The 18,150-nt window shown below is 35.7% G+C and overlaps 1 protein-coding gene across 1 annotated transcript in view; it reads left to right on the forward strand.

The window, feature by feature from the left end:
- The window catches only part of Kif18a (kinesin family member 18A), a 60,216-nt gene extending 44,927 nt beyond the window's left edge, over window positions 1–15,289 (forward strand). Inside the window, exons 13-16 of the mRNA XM_036185941.1 lie at window positions 6,014–6,431; window positions 7,209–7,313; window positions 10,320–10,429; window positions 14,933–15,289. Of these exons, the coding sequence (XP_036041834.1) occupies window positions 6,014–6,431; window positions 7,209–7,313; window positions 10,320–10,429; window positions 14,933–15,015 (716 nt within the window). The 3' untranslated portion in view covers window positions 15,016–15,289. The remainder of the gene's footprint in view (window positions 1–6,013; window positions 6,432–7,208; window positions 7,314–10,319; window positions 10,430–14,932) is intronic.
- Window positions 15,290–18,150: the final 2,861 nt, after the last annotated feature.

The following is an 18,150-nucleotide window of genomic DNA, read 5'->3' on the forward strand; positions in this document are numbered from 1 at the left end:
GACATTGACCTGTCTTGTCATAAGTTGTTAGCCAATAATAGTTCCGGCCGGGTATGAGTTTAATCCCAGAGTGGGTCTTAAATCCAATCAGAAAGTAGTTGATAACTCCCATGATATCTGTGCCTCTATTGGACCAGTGGGCATGTCTCACTAGGCCAGTCATTTTGTAGCTCATGGAATTCACAGCTAGATATTGATGATTACTTTTCTGCCTCAATAGCACTCAGAGTACCCTCCAACACTGTACAATACTAGTCATTAGATTAAGTTTCCAAGTCATTACCAGACTGATTTTGCCAAGTTCATGACTCAAGTATGTGGTGTCTTCAAGAATAGGGTCTTACTGTGAAGATCTGGAGGGCAAGCAAAAGCAATGCCAGCGGCCTGTAATGTTTGGGGATCTGTGGGACCAGACTGGCCAACTAACAGAAGAAGTTAACCCATTGTTGGCACATTTTTGTTTGTTTTAGCCTCTGCTGTGTTGTAGGAACATTTGCCTTTTACAGGGGAAACTCCCTTTTAACTCTTTATGCATGTGTGTGTGCTTTAGGGAGCTTTAGCCGTAGTAAGTTTCCATATATCTTTTTCAAAAGGTCTTTAATGTTATCCTCTGCATAATCTATACCCCTCTTCTACCTTACAGTATGCTCCCCAACTCCAGTTTAACCCTTCCTGTTTCCATACACCCTTTTAACTACACCAGTGCATTATACACCTCCCCTTCCTAACCAACCTTTCCTCGTGGTCCCTTAGTAATTTCATAACATCTGTGGGTATTCCAAACAAAACACACATAACTTCCCAAACATGACTTCGAAGAGTGCTTACATTTTGAGTTAATTTTTAAAAGTGGTTTCAATGAATTAAACATCTTTTCAGAAACCTTAGAAAAGTGACAGTCTCAGAAAGTATTTTTATCTAACTTCCTTTTTAGGTCCGTTTGTGGGTTTAAACACAGTTTTAAAAGTAATCATCTCTAGCCATTATTCAGGAACAGACGAGTGGAAAAGTAACCACCTTACCCTGAAATGCCCCTTTCAAGAAGGTTCCTTACATCTCCATGCAGATACTTTTAAATGCTTCCTAGGCTGCTAATACTAAGTAGTGCAAAGTTTTACTAGCGTCATTAGACAATGCTTCTCTTTATAGGGATCTCAAAAAAAAAAAAAAAAAAAAAACTAGTAAATTTGTGGGAACCCACAACTATCCATTCATAGGTCTTTTTCATTTTTACAGTTTATTTAGAGCTCTTCATCTTCCCATTCAGTAGGTATTTAAGCCTCCACCCTTGGACTGTGATAAGAATTGAGAAATTACCTCAACCCCTTGTGTTAACTCTGCATGTTTGTCACAAGTCTGCAGCCTGTTCGGAGAATGAAACCACATGCCTTTGAACCAAGATAAAGAGTCAAAAGTGATTAGATAGTGCATATGATAAAATAAAAGAATCACACATGAAGAATTTCAGGGTCTTGGTTTTTTATACAGACTTTGATTTTTGTGTTTTATCTGTACCGTGTATACACAAACATAACCTCATGCTTCTAGTTATTTAGGCTTAAAAGAGCTGGTTTCTGAACAAACAGCTCTCTTCTTCCTACTTTACCTCAGGCATCACTCCTGCAGGGGTGTGTGCGTGCGTGCGTGCGTGCGTGCGTGCGTGTGTGTGTGTGTGTGTGTGTGTGTGTGCATGTTAGAGGTCATCATGTATATTACATAAAGCAGTCATTTTCCTAGTGATGGCATAATACATTGACACATTGTACCTCCTGTATTTCCTTCTGCCCTGCTTTTATGCCTTCATTTGTATTTGGTGACCGTTTGCTTTGTTTTGTCAAAATTAAGATCAAGATGTTTACAAAATCCATATACCACTTCATTTAACAGACATTTCTTGTATACTAAATCCATAAAAAATAGTTTTTTATGGAACAGTGAAATTGTGAATGTCCTGTGTTTTACTTAGCTATTCCCTAATTGATTTAATTCTACCCTTGTAGTAGAGGCTAAAATTTTGTAATAATGGAGGATGTAGTTTCCAGATTATCTGCCATTCCTTTATATTTTCCTTTTAGGTCAGTATGCTTTTACTTATGAACAGCTGGGCATAGAATTACACTCCTGTAGTCCCAGCTACTCCAGACTGAAACAAGGATCGTTTCGATCTTAATTCAGTATGATCTTGGACAACATAGTGATACTTCTCCTCATCTCTCACCCACCATTATATAAGATATTTAAATGGCGGCTGGTCTTTGGGAACCATTGTGGAATCAATCCTTACTGATATTCAGAAGTAACTACTCTTTACCTGAAACTACTTACCTTTGGTCCCTCTGATGGATAACAAACCATGCTTTACATCATTTGCAACTAATTTGATTCTAACATGCTTTTTTGTAATTCTCCATCGCTGCTGTAACTTCCTTATCCAAGCTGTCATCATTTTTCACATGAGCTCTAGCAGCAGGCTGTAAATGATGTTCCTGTTTCAATCTCTTGTCCATGCTAACTGCTAGTTGGTTGGTTGATTGACAGGACATTGCTGCATAGCTCAAACTGGCCTTGAACTCTCAAGTCTCCTTCCTTGGCCTCCTGAGTGCTAGGATTTTAGGCATATACCATCTTTTCTGGAGGCATTATGAAGGAATATAGTCTCTTTCCAGGTTCCTTTTTATCTCTTCTATACTCATAAGTTTGAGAATTATGAAATCTTGATAAATAGCATTATCTCCACTTGGTAGATAACATTTTCTCAGGCTGAATTAGGTACGTCTGCCTCAAGCCAGCTCTTCTGGAAATTTACTATATACCCCTTTCTTCTAATGGAAAAGTACAGCAAATCCTTTTTGACAACACAGGCCTACCATATTCAGTAGATCTTAGAGCTTATAGATGATAGTAACCTTAACCTTACATTTTCCACTTGTTATACCTTTCTTCCTAAATAATCACTATATTCTAGAAAGCTTCTTCAAAATGAAATGTCATATCTTGTATGTTTTAAGTTTTCATGTGGGGTCATAACCTTGTATATAGTTTTAGTAAGTTGAATGTTTAATTTTTGTGAAAGTGTTTGAATACTGGTTTTGCTTTTATTGTCTTCTAAACCTTTCTTATCAGCTATTCCACCTGGGTGGTCTTAAATTAACTATCTACCCTCTCATTATTTTATCTAAAATTAAATTGAAAGCTGAGAAAATAAGCTCTAGTTCATACATTTTGGATATCCATAGTATCTCTTCAAGCCAAGCACAACAATCAGTAGTAATCCATATTTACTACACCTGCATGTCTCTCCTCTAATTGCTAAAGTCTTATTAATAAAAAGCCCAGAGCAAGACAATGGGGTGAAAGCTGAAAGATCAGAGGAATAATACAACCAGCCACAAGTTCCTACCACTAGGAAATCCTCAGGCCAAGAGAACTGCTTCCTGTATACTCACACCTTATATACCTTTCTGTGCCCTGCTGTCTTACTTCCTCTTTCCACCCAACTCTATCACTTCCTGTCTGTCTGTAAAGACATACAGACCATGTTGGAGATTTAGCTTGGTGGTAGAGCGCTTGCCTGGCAAGCACAAGGCCCTGGGTTCCATCCTCAGCTAAAAAAAAAAAAAAAAAAAAGACATACAGACCTCCAGACCTCTGTGGCTAACTAGTGCTGGCATTAAAGGCATGTGCCACCTCACCTGGCTCTGTCCCAGTGTGACTTTGAACTCACAGAGATCTGGATGAATATCTGCCTCCTGAATGCTAGGGTTAAAGGCGTGTGCTACCACTGCCTGACCTCTGTTTGATGTAGTGACTGGCTTTATCCTCTGATCCCCAGGCAAGCTTTATTTGTTAAAGCACAAATAAAATATCACATTTCTCCAAGTTAACATTTCGGAGTGCAAAATTATAGCTAAAGATATATCATTATGAAGTTATTACTTCTTTCTCTACTAGTTACTATTCTGGACATGGAAAATTTGATGTTGCATCTATGTTTAGATTATCCCAGAAGATAGGTGGCTGTCTTTTCAGTGTCTTATGGATGATTTGCATTTTCATATGCTACTTGCTACAGGAAAGAAGTAGTCCTCTATTATGTTCAGTTGCCAGGTCACTGGAGATTATTCCCATTAGACATATAGAAAAAGAGTGGGGACGATGGCTATCCCTACTGCCCTGAGGTTTTCTGTACCATTTGTTAACTTTTGTATGCTATTATGCTGACATGGCAAATAACACGTTTATGTTCTTACTTCAACAATTCATTTGGTTTATATTATAATTTATGGTAAGTCTTGATAAACTTTATATCTATCATTTGAAAGGCATTGTTTGAAATGTATTGTAGAAATAACTATGAATTGATTATTGATAGAGTATTGGAAAGTAAGTAAACTACCCCCTTGTTAAAATTGTAATTCTTTAATTTGAAGCACTTTTTTTTATTTCCAGAGCATTTCATTGAACCCTGAAATGTCCCTATCATCTAATCCTAGAAAATCCTTTTTCTATGCAATGAATATTATCTCTGTTTTTCAACAAGGTACTAATATGCACACTACTTAAAGTGAGTTGCCCAAGGTCACTGGGTCTTTGGTAAAACCAGAAATAGAATTCAAGTCTCCTGACTCCCAACTCAGTTCTCTATCCTCAATATAGTTTTCTGTCTTCTCTACCCGTGTCTCCCATGGGAAAAGAAGTTAATCTTCCAGCTATTATTAGCCACCAAATTGGTGGTAGCAGCACAGTGGAGAAGAGTGACTGTCTTTACGCTGCGGCATTAGTATAAAAATATCTGGTAATGGAAAATTTGACAAATGTCATGTTAAAGGGAGTGGAAAATTATTTTAAGATCTAGATCTCATTTATCTACTTCTCAGAAAAGTCAAATTCCTTAGTAGAATGGAGATCATTATTTCTTCCTGTTTTCAAATTGTATTTCCTAGAGGGTAATTGTCAACTATCATAATAAGAATAATGCACATACAGCTGGTAATTGCCATACATGTATTTTTAACTTAGCAAGAGTTCTGAATTGCCCTACTAAAAATGCATAGGTTCTGCTATTGTTATTTACATAGTATTAACTAATAAAACAAATGTAACATCAATTGGGAGCTTTTCTCCCTGATTTTAATAATGCATGGAAATAACACATAATTATTTTCTGTGAAAAGTTATACTAAGCTAATATACTTTATGTCAGGTCTCTTGAAGTTCATTGCCATGAAGCAGGTATATGTAAGATAAATATATTAGAATTCATGAGTCATGTTGTTATAAACTGTTATTATTTGGGACATTAATAAAAGACATTTGAGAAACGTTTGTATACTTAAATGCTGAGAATATTTCTAGGACTCTGAGAATTCTACTAGAACAATTTGTTTTATAATTTTGGGTCAAGCACCAAAAATTACCTTAGTGTGTTTCTATTAAAGATTACTAAAAGCTCTTAATTAAAAGGATTATACAATCACAATCATTGTAAGTATTTTTAAAACATAGAATTCGTGGAGGTGTTGACAAATACAAAGGAAAAGAAGGTTTTCTTGGGTATTGCTTTCTTGTTTACCTAGACAAGACTGCCACTTAGTCCTAAGAGGCAAGTGTTATTGATAGTCGGGTAATTATTCATGTCTGTACCTACCATCATTCTTGTTCTTAACCCTAGGACAAACATGAATGCTGGAAATTGCTTGTGAATTGATAGAAGTGGTTGGAAGTTTGATTTTATGATTACTCAGTACCTAAAGATAGCTATACATACATACATACATACATATATATATATATACAGTCAGAATTCATACTCTTAAATCTATACAGCAAATTTACTATTAAAGTTGTTAGTATTAGCCATATTTTATTCCTTTCCTACTTAGTTATTCTCTTTAAGATTACTATCAAATGGTAGATGTGCTCTTAGTGATTTTATTTTCTTAACCATTGTGATTTTTAAAATAACTGTTGGCAACATTATTGAACTTTTTAATTTTATAATTTTATTGAACAGGCACATCCTCAAATGAACCTAACTTGCTTAATATTACTCCACAAAAAAGAACCAGAAGAAAATTAATACCTTCTCCCTTGGACGTAAAATATACTCAGAAGTCTATACTGTCTGAAAGTACACAGCTCAATGATTCTTTCAACAAAGAACTTCAGCCTATTGTTTATACCCCAGAGGACTACAGAAAACCTCTTCAAAACCCATCTCCAGCCTTAATAAGACCTTCATCACATACTACAAATATGATCAATGATAATTCTCTGAAAACGCTGTGTGAAATAGATTCTCCTCTCAACAGGAGAACAGAGTGTAAACAGGATTTGGACTCTACATTTACTATATGTGATGACATCGGGAGCTTGAAGAATAAATTGCCTGAACAAGAATCACTGCAAAAGAGCAAAAGCCGTTTACATAGGTACAAAAAGAGAATATTTTACAATCCTTTTTTCTCAAAGCCTTTGAAACTGTTAATGTCCTTTCTCTTCTTTGTTTACATGAGAGGATTACTTCATAGATCAAGTGTCCTCTCCTTGTTTAAGTTGTTCATTTACTACAGATCAATTGAGAATGGATACACTGACCACTTTTTTAGATCATAAATTGGATATCCTATGTTAACTGGCCTTCCTTAACTAGAGGAGACCTTGAGGTATATGTCATCTGTGTTCCTTCTTCTGACACTGTGTAACCTACGCTATCAGTGAAGGTCTACCTTGCTTACTATTAGTCATCATTCCCTCACTGGAGGAGTACCAAAGTCAGCGCAGCCCAACATCTAGTGTGTGGTCAAATGGCATCCACGCAAGCAACTACATAATTCCAGCCAATCCAGACGCGGGATAAAAATACCTCTGCCTCCAGCACTCGGGAGGCAGAGGCAGGTGGATCTCTGTGAGTTTGAGGCCAGCCTGGTCTACACAGTGAGTTCCAGAACAGCCTCCAAAGCTACAGAGAAACCCTGTCTCAAACAAACCTCTACATTTCTTTGCTATGAGAAATGCAGAAATGTTTTCACATCATCACTGGTGTTTTTGAAATAGAAAATGCAATTGAGGGATCTTTTAATAGAGAGGAATATCTTTCTATGTGTATTAACATCAATGGTTTCCTGATTATAAAAGTGTAAATCATTTTTTTCTTTGTAGAGTAAATCAAATTTGTTCTCTTTTAATTCTTCATTCTTAATGTCCAGGCTTGAATCTTCCTCATTTTCAACTAAGGATTCTAGGCCTGTATCAACAAGTGTGCCATCCTACATGGCCATGACTACTGCTGCAACAAGGAAAAGGAAATTAAGGTATGACTAAGCATGTACTCTTTCAGTCTCTGTCAAAGATCATCGTTATACTTTCATTTCCCACAATTTCAATTATAGTCAGTCTCTCAGTTTTTAGTTAATCCTATCTCTGCTAAGTACTCAGTGAAGCCCTGGATTTATGTTATTGAAAGGAAACCTGAATGAAGCCCAAGATTTCACCTGAAGTTTATATAAAGTATCCCATTTTTGGTTATTAAAAATGATTTGAAAAATCTAGCTTACAAACTGTCACTTAGCTCTTACTTTAATTCTGGCAACAGTTGTCTACTTGTTTGAGTATTTTACTTGTTCAAGTAATACAATCTGTAGTACAAAGGTTCAAGGTCAAAAGCTATGGTAGAAGGGGGCCTGTTAAACACCCCAGGATTGTATTTGAAATCCCCAAGGTGATGTGCCTTAGGATTAGGACAAACTAGAAATAAACCAGTTCTAACAAGCTCAGAGATCTTGGACCAACTCAGTCTTTGCTTAAATTCAGGAGATCTGTCTGTTCCATAGTCTTCTAAACTAAAATTTAAAATCTCTAGAATATGCTATCTAGAACCTATGCAGATATTCATATATAATTTTAAACCAAAATTATGGAATGTCAAGAGGAAAAGCAATCAGAAGCAATGATCCATAGATGAGGATTAGTAAATAGGAACTATTGATTGTAACCATGATTCATTTCAGCAAATTAGATATGGTTCACCAAAGAATAGTATTTTGTTAAAATTAATCAAATAGTTATTCTAGAACCACAAAGATGGATTTTATAACTATAAATATTATAAGATGAAATTTATATGTCAATCAACCAGTTCAATGGATTAGTCTCAACTAAAGAGAGTATTAATGAGCTGGAGGGTAGGTACATAGAAAAATGCCTAAACCAATAAAGGAGGAAACAGAAACTTGGAGGAGACCTACAGAACCCTAATTATTTAAGTCTGGGAATAGTATTTTCAGTCTCCAAAAGAGGAGAAAGAATAGAGAAAAACAATACTTGAGAACATAGGGGCTAATGGTTTTCTAAAACAGAGTTGACAGAGTCCATTGAATCACCAATTTGAGAAAGTCGTAAAAACCGCAGAAGTGGTTAACACAATAGTCTAAGTTGTACAATGTGTCATGGATACAATAACAAAACGTACTAACTACATATGATATGGTCTGATTTTTTTTTTCTTTCCCCTTTTTCTTTCCAATAGTATATAGAGAAAAGTGTAACAACTAAAGTTGGTTCTTCTAAATTTCTTATTTAGGCCACAGGACACAAATGTACAAATAGCATAGTTATTCATACTTCATGAAGTATTTTCTCATAAATAAATTTAGAATCTTCTCTTACCCTTCCAAAACATGGGACAGAGGAACTTTGAAACATAGATGAATTGATTTTTCCTGACTGTCTCTATCTGTGACGCTTAAGCAGTGATACAGTAGTCCCCTCAACTCAGGGTTTTGCTCTCTGTTTAAGAAACCATCAGTCAACCACGATTTGAAAATATTAAATGAAAAGTTCCAGGAATTAACAAATTTTCATTGCATGTCATTTAAAGTCGTATGATATAGCAGCCATCCTTTATCCAATATCTCCATGCCATATGTGTTACCTACTATAAGCTACTTTGTACCCACATTTAGAACTGTCATGGAATAAGGAGAGCTCGGTTTCACATAGCACTTACTTTACAGAAGAATTTCCAGTGTACAAAAGACAACTAACTGATTCTGTTAGCTGGATATTCCAAACAGAACTCCTAAGCTGCTTCCTTTAAGCAAAAAGTAGAAGTTGATCCTAGGGAAAAAGCAAAGGGTATTTTAGGTTTAATCCCATCCCTGCTTTCGGGACCCCACTCTGTGGCAGTCTTGTACTAATGCTCCGTGTTCTCTGGGCCAGTAGGGACTGCTGCACTTTGCTCAAGTGGCAGTCTGAATTATGCTGTTAGTCTGGCTCACCCTATTAGACTAGTGAACTGTCAGCATCTGTTTCAGCCACCCGTTCCCACTGATTAATATTAAGTTTTCTGGGTTTTTTCGTGCTCCCATGTTTTTATTAAAATGTTGCAGATGTTTATACTAAGACTGTTCTTGGAAGTATAAACACGGTCATTATCAAATACATGTTTTCTTGAAATGTCTGCTTGTGTAAATTGTGTGTTTGTGGGTTTAGATGTGTTTGTGGGTTTAGATGTGTTTGTGGGTTTAGATATGTTAAGGACTAGCACATAAGAAACCACTACTGTGAAATAATATTAAAGAATATAATAAAAAAAAGTAAATTGACTATTCATAGAGTATTAGTTACTACTCTGTCCATTCCCTCTGGTATCAATAATTAGATCCTGCCGTTAACTAAGGTTAAAAGAGATTAATGATAGATGTGTACATAATTACTTTTTTTTTTAATCTTCCTTTTCCCCCAATTAAAGATAGATGAGCTTGAAAGTAATAAGCTCTGGTATTTTCCACTTAGTAGATTTCATGTACATATTTAGGGGTGTATATATTCTAATGTTTTAAAAATATTAAAACCTCCCCATGTGTACTTTATCTACTGTTAATTTTTTCTTTAAAAAGAAATTGAAGTCCAAAAGTCCTAGATATTCCAAAATCTACCAAACTGAATTTTATCTATTAAAATTATGAATGAAATTTTAATCCTAACAATATTTTCAATTTTTTAAAATCTTTAACATCGGTGAATTTTTACTCCTTATGACGTCTCTCCCACGCTGTAAATAGCGAACAGTGTTCATGTTCATTCTGGAAGAGAAATATTCTGCAGAACTGTTACCTGTACCCACAATCATCTTATCTAAATTATATTAGCATCATTAAAATCACAGATAACTATACTTATTTTTTAAGTATTTTTAGTGCCTCCAATTATGCAGGATTTCACAATTATTATTTCTGTATTTAATTTGTTATAATATATAGCATATGAATTAAGGAAATTTTTGAATGCCTTAACTAAAATAAACTTTCGTCCACAAGTTCTACATCAAATGCTTTATTAAAATCTGAAGAAAATCATGGATTTGCCAAACGCATTCGAAAGGATAATTCAAGTGATAAGCTCTTGCAAGAAAACCGAATGACATTGGGTATGTCTGAGCTGTTAATCTGATATTTAATTACATGATTAGCTGTTATACATTTAGCACATTGATTTTATGTCTTCATAAATATCTGCCTTTGTATTTTGTGGTAGGATAGGTGTGTTTTGTTTTTTTTTTTTTAATGCATTGTAGAAGAGGAAACTTAAGATATTTTGTGAAGCATGTATTCAATACTGCACAAATAGTAAAGTAGAGGACCAGATTTCCCAACCTGTTACTCTGCATCCTCTTTTTGTTATATAAACTACCTCATATTGCAGGTATCTAGTGATTGAAGTAATAGTTGAACCTATCACACAGTGAATCAATTACATATATTATGTATGTGTATATATTTAAATGTTTTGTTTTTGAGGCAAAGCCTTATTATGTAGTACAAGCTAGTTTTGAACTAGTTATTCTCTTGTCTCTGCTGCCCAGTGCTGAGATTACAGGCATGTGCCACCCTGCCTAGCTCATTAACTATACTTTATAAATAAATTATATCCACTTGAGAGAGAATTTTTCTCAGTGCTTGTGTTTTTACATCTGACCTCTGAATCATTTATGTAATTACTATACAGTCTCTACTTTGCTCCTAGCTATAATCATATTGTTACTCCCACTGGCAAGTTGAAAAAAGATGTTAGTGAAGGATCTTACATACCCTCAATCACATGTGGGAGTGACTTGAGTCCATGGGAACAAAAGTCCTTCTGTTTGACTATGCGTGTATTATATCAACCACAAGTCCCAGACCGGTCTCTGACACAACTCCTATGACTTCCTTCAAAAAGTACTCACTTATTAAGCATTCATCTTGTGCTATGTCCCAGAATGAATACAAAGATTTGTAAGAATGGTTTCTTCTCTGGAAGAACTTATAGCACTTGGAATTTAAAAGAGTCTCATGAGATAATGTGTATGCCTCTGCATCACATGAAAGCTCTTCTTATTTTTCCTCAATAACTTTACTAATTCCTATAATTACAAATGATACTTGTTTACTTTTTCAAAGATATGTCTATTGTATAGATGTTTAAAATCAAAGAATAGGTTAAAAATATGATTAAAGAGAATGGAGTGCTTAGAGGTTATCAATTTTAATAGAAGATAAATATTCATAAAAATGAATATCTAAACAAAAATAACCAAACACATTTTTAAAATTACTAGAAAGAAAATACAACTGCCTTTTTTTTTTTTTTTTTTACATCATGTTCACCTGAGTTTCTAATAATGTACAAGAGTGAAACGACAAAGGCCAACAGTCGGGGGAAAGGCAAGTGTTGTCAACTGAGCAGTAGAGAAACAAGAAAATAAAAGCCTCTTAAACTAAATCATGTGACCAAGAAGATGTATAAACAACCTAACTGGCAAAAGGCTGAGGAGTAGAGAGGCCCTGTTTGCGAGCAGAAAGGAAGACCCTGAGATTTGTGTCAGAGGCACAAACAGCAGAGTTTCAGAGCTCTGCCTGAGAACATAATCCAAAGAACATGAAAACAGTGATCATACAAGGAAGGAAAGGAACAAGAGCTTATACAAATTTTCTTCTGTTAATGAAAATGGGGAAACTGAAGTTGTTTATTCAGTGACTTTACTTGCATCTGTTTACCAGAAGTGCTCACTAAACTTTATTTATATTATGACGAAAGAGAGTAGAAAACTTTTAGCCAGCAGTATTAATGTTGCTCTACTACTGTTGTTTTTTTTTCTCTTCTATATACCTGTTAGTTTCTTTATTTCAATATATTTTTGTACAATGTACTTTGATTATATTTTTCCCTCACCCAATTCCTTCCATATTTTCCTTACCCACCCAACTTTGTTTTCTATGGCTCTCTTAAAAAAAAACAAGAAACACTAAAAAATGTAAAAATATAAAAATGAACATCAAAACAAGCAAAAGACCAATAACACAAAAGAAATGCTAAAATAAAACAAAAATACTATTGAGTTTATTTTGTCTTGATCAATTACTCCTAGGCATAGGGCTGACCCTAAAGTGTGGTTGATATTCCTACTAAGACTCCATTGAAGAAAACTGACTTCCCCTTTGTCAGTGGGTATCAATTACAGATAACTTCCTGGTTAATGATAGCAGCTGGTATTTACTTCCTCCTCTTTGTACTGGTACCCTCTCGGGCTTGAACCTAGGCTGGTCTTAGGCATACTGCCATAATCTCTATGAGTTTGTATGGACATCATTCCTGTTGTGTCCAGAAGACACTATTTCCTTAGATTCCTCCATCACATCTGGCTCCTTGATCTTGCCACCTCCTTGTCCTCATAGATCCCTGAGTCTTGCAGGGAGGGCTTTAATGAAAACATCCCACTTAGAACTGAATGCTCCAAAGTCTCTCACTCTTTGCTCACTTTCCATTTGTGGATCTCTTTGTTAATTCCCATCTTATGCAAGAAGATTCTCTGATATAAGTTGATAGATAGATGACATTAGGAGTCACTTTATTTCTCTGTTCCCTTAGAATGATAATAGTAGGTTTTCCGTTAGGCCCATGACCTCAGGTTCTTGGCCATTTTAGCAGTGTCAGGTCCATACTCAGTTTACATCTTGTTTAATGGGGCTTAATTCCAATCAAAAAAAAAAAAGTGGTTGGTTACTCCTATATCATTTGTACCACTAATGCATCAGTATATCTTGTAGGCAGGTTGTTGTTATAGGTCACAGGGTTTATAGCTGCATGGTATTGATGGTTACCATTCTTGTCTGGTACCATGCAGAATCCTTTCCAATACTACAAATGCTAGTAGGGATGAAGCTTCTAGTTTAAGCATCAGTTTGAGTTCTCAGTGTTCTATAGCATGAGTAAATGTTGTCTTCAGCAATAGGGCCTTATTGTCAGGTTGTGGAGAGTGACCAATAACTCGACAAGATGTCACCCATTCCTGGCGCTGAGGTTTTATTCGGTGCTATGTCTAGTTGAGGTATTTTCTCCCTTATTATTTGGTGACTTGTTTTCCTTCTAGTGCAGTGGTACTCAACCTTCCTAATGCTGAGACCCTTTAATATAATTCCTCATGTTATAGTAACCCCAACCGTAAAGTTGTTTCATTGTTATTGTGTAACTGTAATTGCTACTGTTATGAATTGTAATGTAAATATCTGATATGCAAGATATCTGATGCAACCCCCGAGAGGGTCACAACCCACATGGTGAGAACCACTATTCTAGTGCCTTCTATATAGCTGGTTTGTTAGATAGTAAATGATTAAATTTGGTTTTATTGTGATATGTGTGTGTGTGTGTGTGTGTGTGTGTGTGTGTGTGTGTGTGTGTTTGATACTTTTGCTGAGTATGATAGTCTGAGCTAACATCTGTGGTCTCTCAGTTTGTAGAACATCTGTCCAGGCCCTTTTGAGAAATCAAATATTATTCTAATAAATCTACCTTTATATGTTACCTTTTCCCTTTCAGCATTTAATACCTTTGTTCATTCTATACATCTACCATTTGAATTGTTATGTGTCATAAGGAACTTTTTTTTTGGTCCTGTCTGTATGCTTCTTGTACCTTTTAGGCATCAACTCCTTTAGCTTAGGGAAATTTTCTTCTATGATTTTTGTGTTTAAAAAAAAAAATCTGTGCCTTTGGTCTGGCATTCTTCTCTTATTGTCCCTATATTTTTGTAATTTTGGTCTTTTCATAGTGCCCCAGATTTCTTAGATGTTTTGTGCTTAGATTATTTTTAGATTTAACATTTTCTTTAACTGAACTATCCATTTCTTCTACCTTGTTTCCAGACCTGAAATTCTTTCTTCAGTGTCTTGTAATCTGTTAGACCTTCCCAGTTTCATGTCCAGTTTTATTTAGTTTGGATTTTTCTTTAGTGATTCTACTGTGTGTGTGTTTTCACAGTCTTCATGAAGGCATTTATTCGTATCTACTTTATTGTCCTTGCTGTTTTTTGTTTTTTAAGTCCTTGTTCTATGTTGTTCTAAATTGCATTTCTCGGGGCCTACTGCCATGGGAGTACTTGCTTCTGGAGGAAACCTACTGTCTTGGCTATTCATGGTTGGGTATTTCAACAGGGGATTTAGACATCTGGAGTTAGGATGTTTGCAGTCTTTCTTTGTATAGATGGCTGGTCGTCGTCTTTGTTGGGTGGGTATTCTGTTGTTTGGTTGCTGTTGGCAACTCTAGATGCTATGAAAGTGTGGTGGTGGTGTTGTAGGGAGGATGCTTCGCATCCCATCCCTGTGTGGCCACTAGGAGTCCCTGGTAGAGGGTGTTTCTGTGGTTTGGAGGCTTACAAAGGAATGAAGATAGAATAGAAGGGAAGGCTGAGAAGGTCAGTGAGGAAAAGCTAAGGAAGCCCTGAGTTCTCACCAAGAGATAGAAATCTCAGAAAATTTGTTGTATTTTAAATTGTGTTAATTAACCATGAATTTCAAGAGTAAATTTTTTGTCAATAAATTGTTATATAAATTAAATGAACAATGTGTTTTGAAAATTTCTTTATATTTATTCATCTTTATTTCTTCTCTAGGTTATAAAAGAAACACCAACAAAGTAAATTCAAACATGCTTAGAAAATTAAGAAGAAACACTTTTAAAGAAAATGTTTGCTAAGAAGTGTCGATGTCCTTTGCCTGGTATTTGTCCCTGCTGAAATGTATTTCAAGTCTTTGAATATTTTCATCAAACAAAATGAAATTTCAAAATGAAACATTAGGTTATGTTTCCCATTTCTCAAATATTTGTTACTCTTGAAAATCTCTAGTCAGCATTATGTCAGTTTAGTTTTACTTTACCACAGCTTGATTAGGACATTGTAGAGAAAAGAGTGAACCGAATTACCCCTATTATTTTCAAAATAAGGAAATTTAGAAGTCATAAAACTATGTACAAGATATATTTGGTCTTCTGTTGTTTGTCAATATGTTGTTTTATACATACATGTGATTTTATGTTCAAAAACTTTGATGTAAAAATGTAGATATGTGTGCCCATAACATTGTAAATACTGTTTAAATACTTGTCATAAATAAAATACTAGTATTTTATTACTTGGTATATTAAAGATATAGATTTTAAAGTGTTTGTCTTCCTGTTTTGTTGCAACCACTTATATATTCTAAATGTTATTTTATATAAGCATGAATTTTGCAGATTTGTTTTTCATATTAGAACAAGGTAGTGTGTACTCAGACCAAATCTGTAAAGAGCCTATACATTTCTTAATAAGGAGGAGTTGTGAGAAAATATTTTAATCATTCCTGTTACTTTGGGGATTACACAAAGCGACAACATAATTACCTAACCCTGTTCACGTGTGTGGTGTGACCTACTTTTGTAGTCAAAAGTACACATTTTGACTAATGCACTTTTAAATTTGTGCCTCAAAGGAATCTTCACACCAAATTAAATAACCATACAACAACTTATAAGACTTCTTAAGGCTTTTAGTTAGTCAATTGTTTGTATTTAAAATCTAATTGAGAAAGCAGGAGACAGAAGACTTGCTTGCATATTACCCAATGTGTCATTCCTTCTGTAGCTCAGGAGACTGTCCCCACCCTCTTGTTCACAATACCTGTTAATTTATGCTCTCACTAATCCTCCTTGGGTTCCATATCTTTCCCCACTACCCTCCAAGTCTAGGTGGATTGCAGAGTTGTTTGATTATAAATCAAAGCTAGAACGCTGGGCGGTGGTGGCACACGCCTTTTTTTTTTCTTTTCTTTTCTTTTTCTTTTTTGGTTTTTCTAGTTTCTCTGTGTAGCTTTGCATCTTTCCTGGCTGGCCTGGAATTTACAAAGTGCTGGGATTAAAGGTGTGTGCTGTCACCGCCGCCGCCGCCGCCGCCGCCGCCGCCTGGCAGTGTAGTGGCACACGCCTTTAATCCCAGGGCTCAGGAGGGAGAGCCAGATGGATCGCTGTGAGTTCAAGGTCTACAGAGCGAGATCCAGGACAGGCATCAAAACTACACAGAAAAACCCTGTCTCGAAAAAAACAAACAAATAAATAAATAAATAAATAAATAATAATATAATAAATCAAAGCTAGATAAGAAAAAATAAAATTAAGAATTTTAAAAAGCATAGTTATGACTGGGTATTTTATGAAATTTATATTTGTATTTTGTGAATTTTATATTTACTCTTGCTTAACAAATTGAAATAATTTTCAGCACAATACTATCAGTCATTTTTATTAAGACTGTAAACTTTAGGGTTTTGGTAAGATAACATTTTTTAAATTATGCTTCCCTACTGTTTTGGTTTTTCGAGACAGGATTTCTCTGTGTAGCTTTTTGCGCCTTTCCTGGGAATCACTTGGTAGCCCAGGCTTGCCTTGAACTCACAGAGATCTGCCTCCTACTTTTTAAAATTCTTTAAAGATCAAGTTTTTATGTGCCTGTAAGTTGTATGGCAAAAGGTAGAATGCTATCATAGTCTACTGCATTAGCAACACTGCAAGCTATGTCTGTAAGCAGTTCTGCAAGTGAAGAAGTCCAAGGATCAAGCTGCTAGCATCCAACAAGAGCCTTCTGGAATCATCACAAAATAACTGCTCTTCAAAGTTTCGATTGAGAACTAAATTCATACTTCGTATGACTTCTTTAAAAGGTGACAGTTGCCAGGCAGACCATCCTGTGGCATTTTAAGTAGCCCCTAAACCCTTACAAAGGGAAGTTATACTTCTAATGACTAGTGTGTCAAGCAAAGAGCTGTTAGATAATGTTTGTCCTGAAGTATTTCTGATAAATATATAACCATGTATGTGTCTGTGTCCCGAAGCACGTCTAAGCCTAGACTAGCTAAAAGTAATTGGTTTTTTATCTTTGTATGAGAGAAAGTGGGCTCACTCAGCACAGCACACATGTGGAGGTAGAGTGGAACTTCAGGTAGAAGTCCTCCCTGTCCACCTTGTTTTTGACAACATCTGTTTGCTACTATCTTGCTGGAGGAGTGCTGGAATTACAGATGCCTGCTATCACATTTGACTTTAGTTCAGTCCTTACAATTGTAAGACAAGCACTCTACCCAATGAACAATCTCCCCAGCCCTTAAAAATGTTTATGCTTTCACAGATGGCCATGTAAGGCATTTGATACATAAATTAGTAACATAAATATTAAACAGTTCTGTGATCAGGATTTTGAACAAAATACTGTCCTCTACCTCACTCCTCTTCCTACCAAGTTTGTGTGTGTGTGTGTGTGTGTTACTTTTATTTGGGAGGTGTAGTAGGAGGTGAGACATGGTCTCCCTTTGTAGACCAGATTAGACTAAAACTTGCAGCAATCCTGAGTGCTGGCATTGCAGGCATGTGCCCTACAAATCTCTTTTCAAATGCAAAATGGAATCCCTCCCTAATTCTGTTGTCCTTGGGACATAACATTTTCCCATTCTGTCTTTCATATGGATATATCACAATCCTGGTTTTCTTTTTTGGTTTTTTGAGACAGGATTTCTCTGTAGTTTTAGTGCCTGTCCTGGTTCTTACTCTGTAGACCAACCTGGCCTTGAAATCACAGAGATCTGCCTGGCTCTGCCTCCCAAGAACTTAGATTAAAGGAATGCGCCATCACCGCCCGGTTCACAATCTTGTTTTTTAAGAATTCATCAATCCCCACTCTTCCCAATAACAATTCTTAATACTGGTTCTTCACTCGCACCCACCCCCAGTGCGGGTTTTGTTTAATGTTAAGGGTCAGCCTGTGCTGGAAACCAATCCTGCAGGCTTGGGCCTGCCAGCTTG

This window comes from Onychomys torridus, chromosome 4 (assembly GCF_903995425.1).
Source record: "Onychomys torridus chromosome 4, mOncTor1.1, whole genome shotgun sequence".
NCBI lineage: Eukaryota > Metazoa > Chordata > Mammalia > Rodentia > Cricetidae > Onychomys > Onychomys torridus.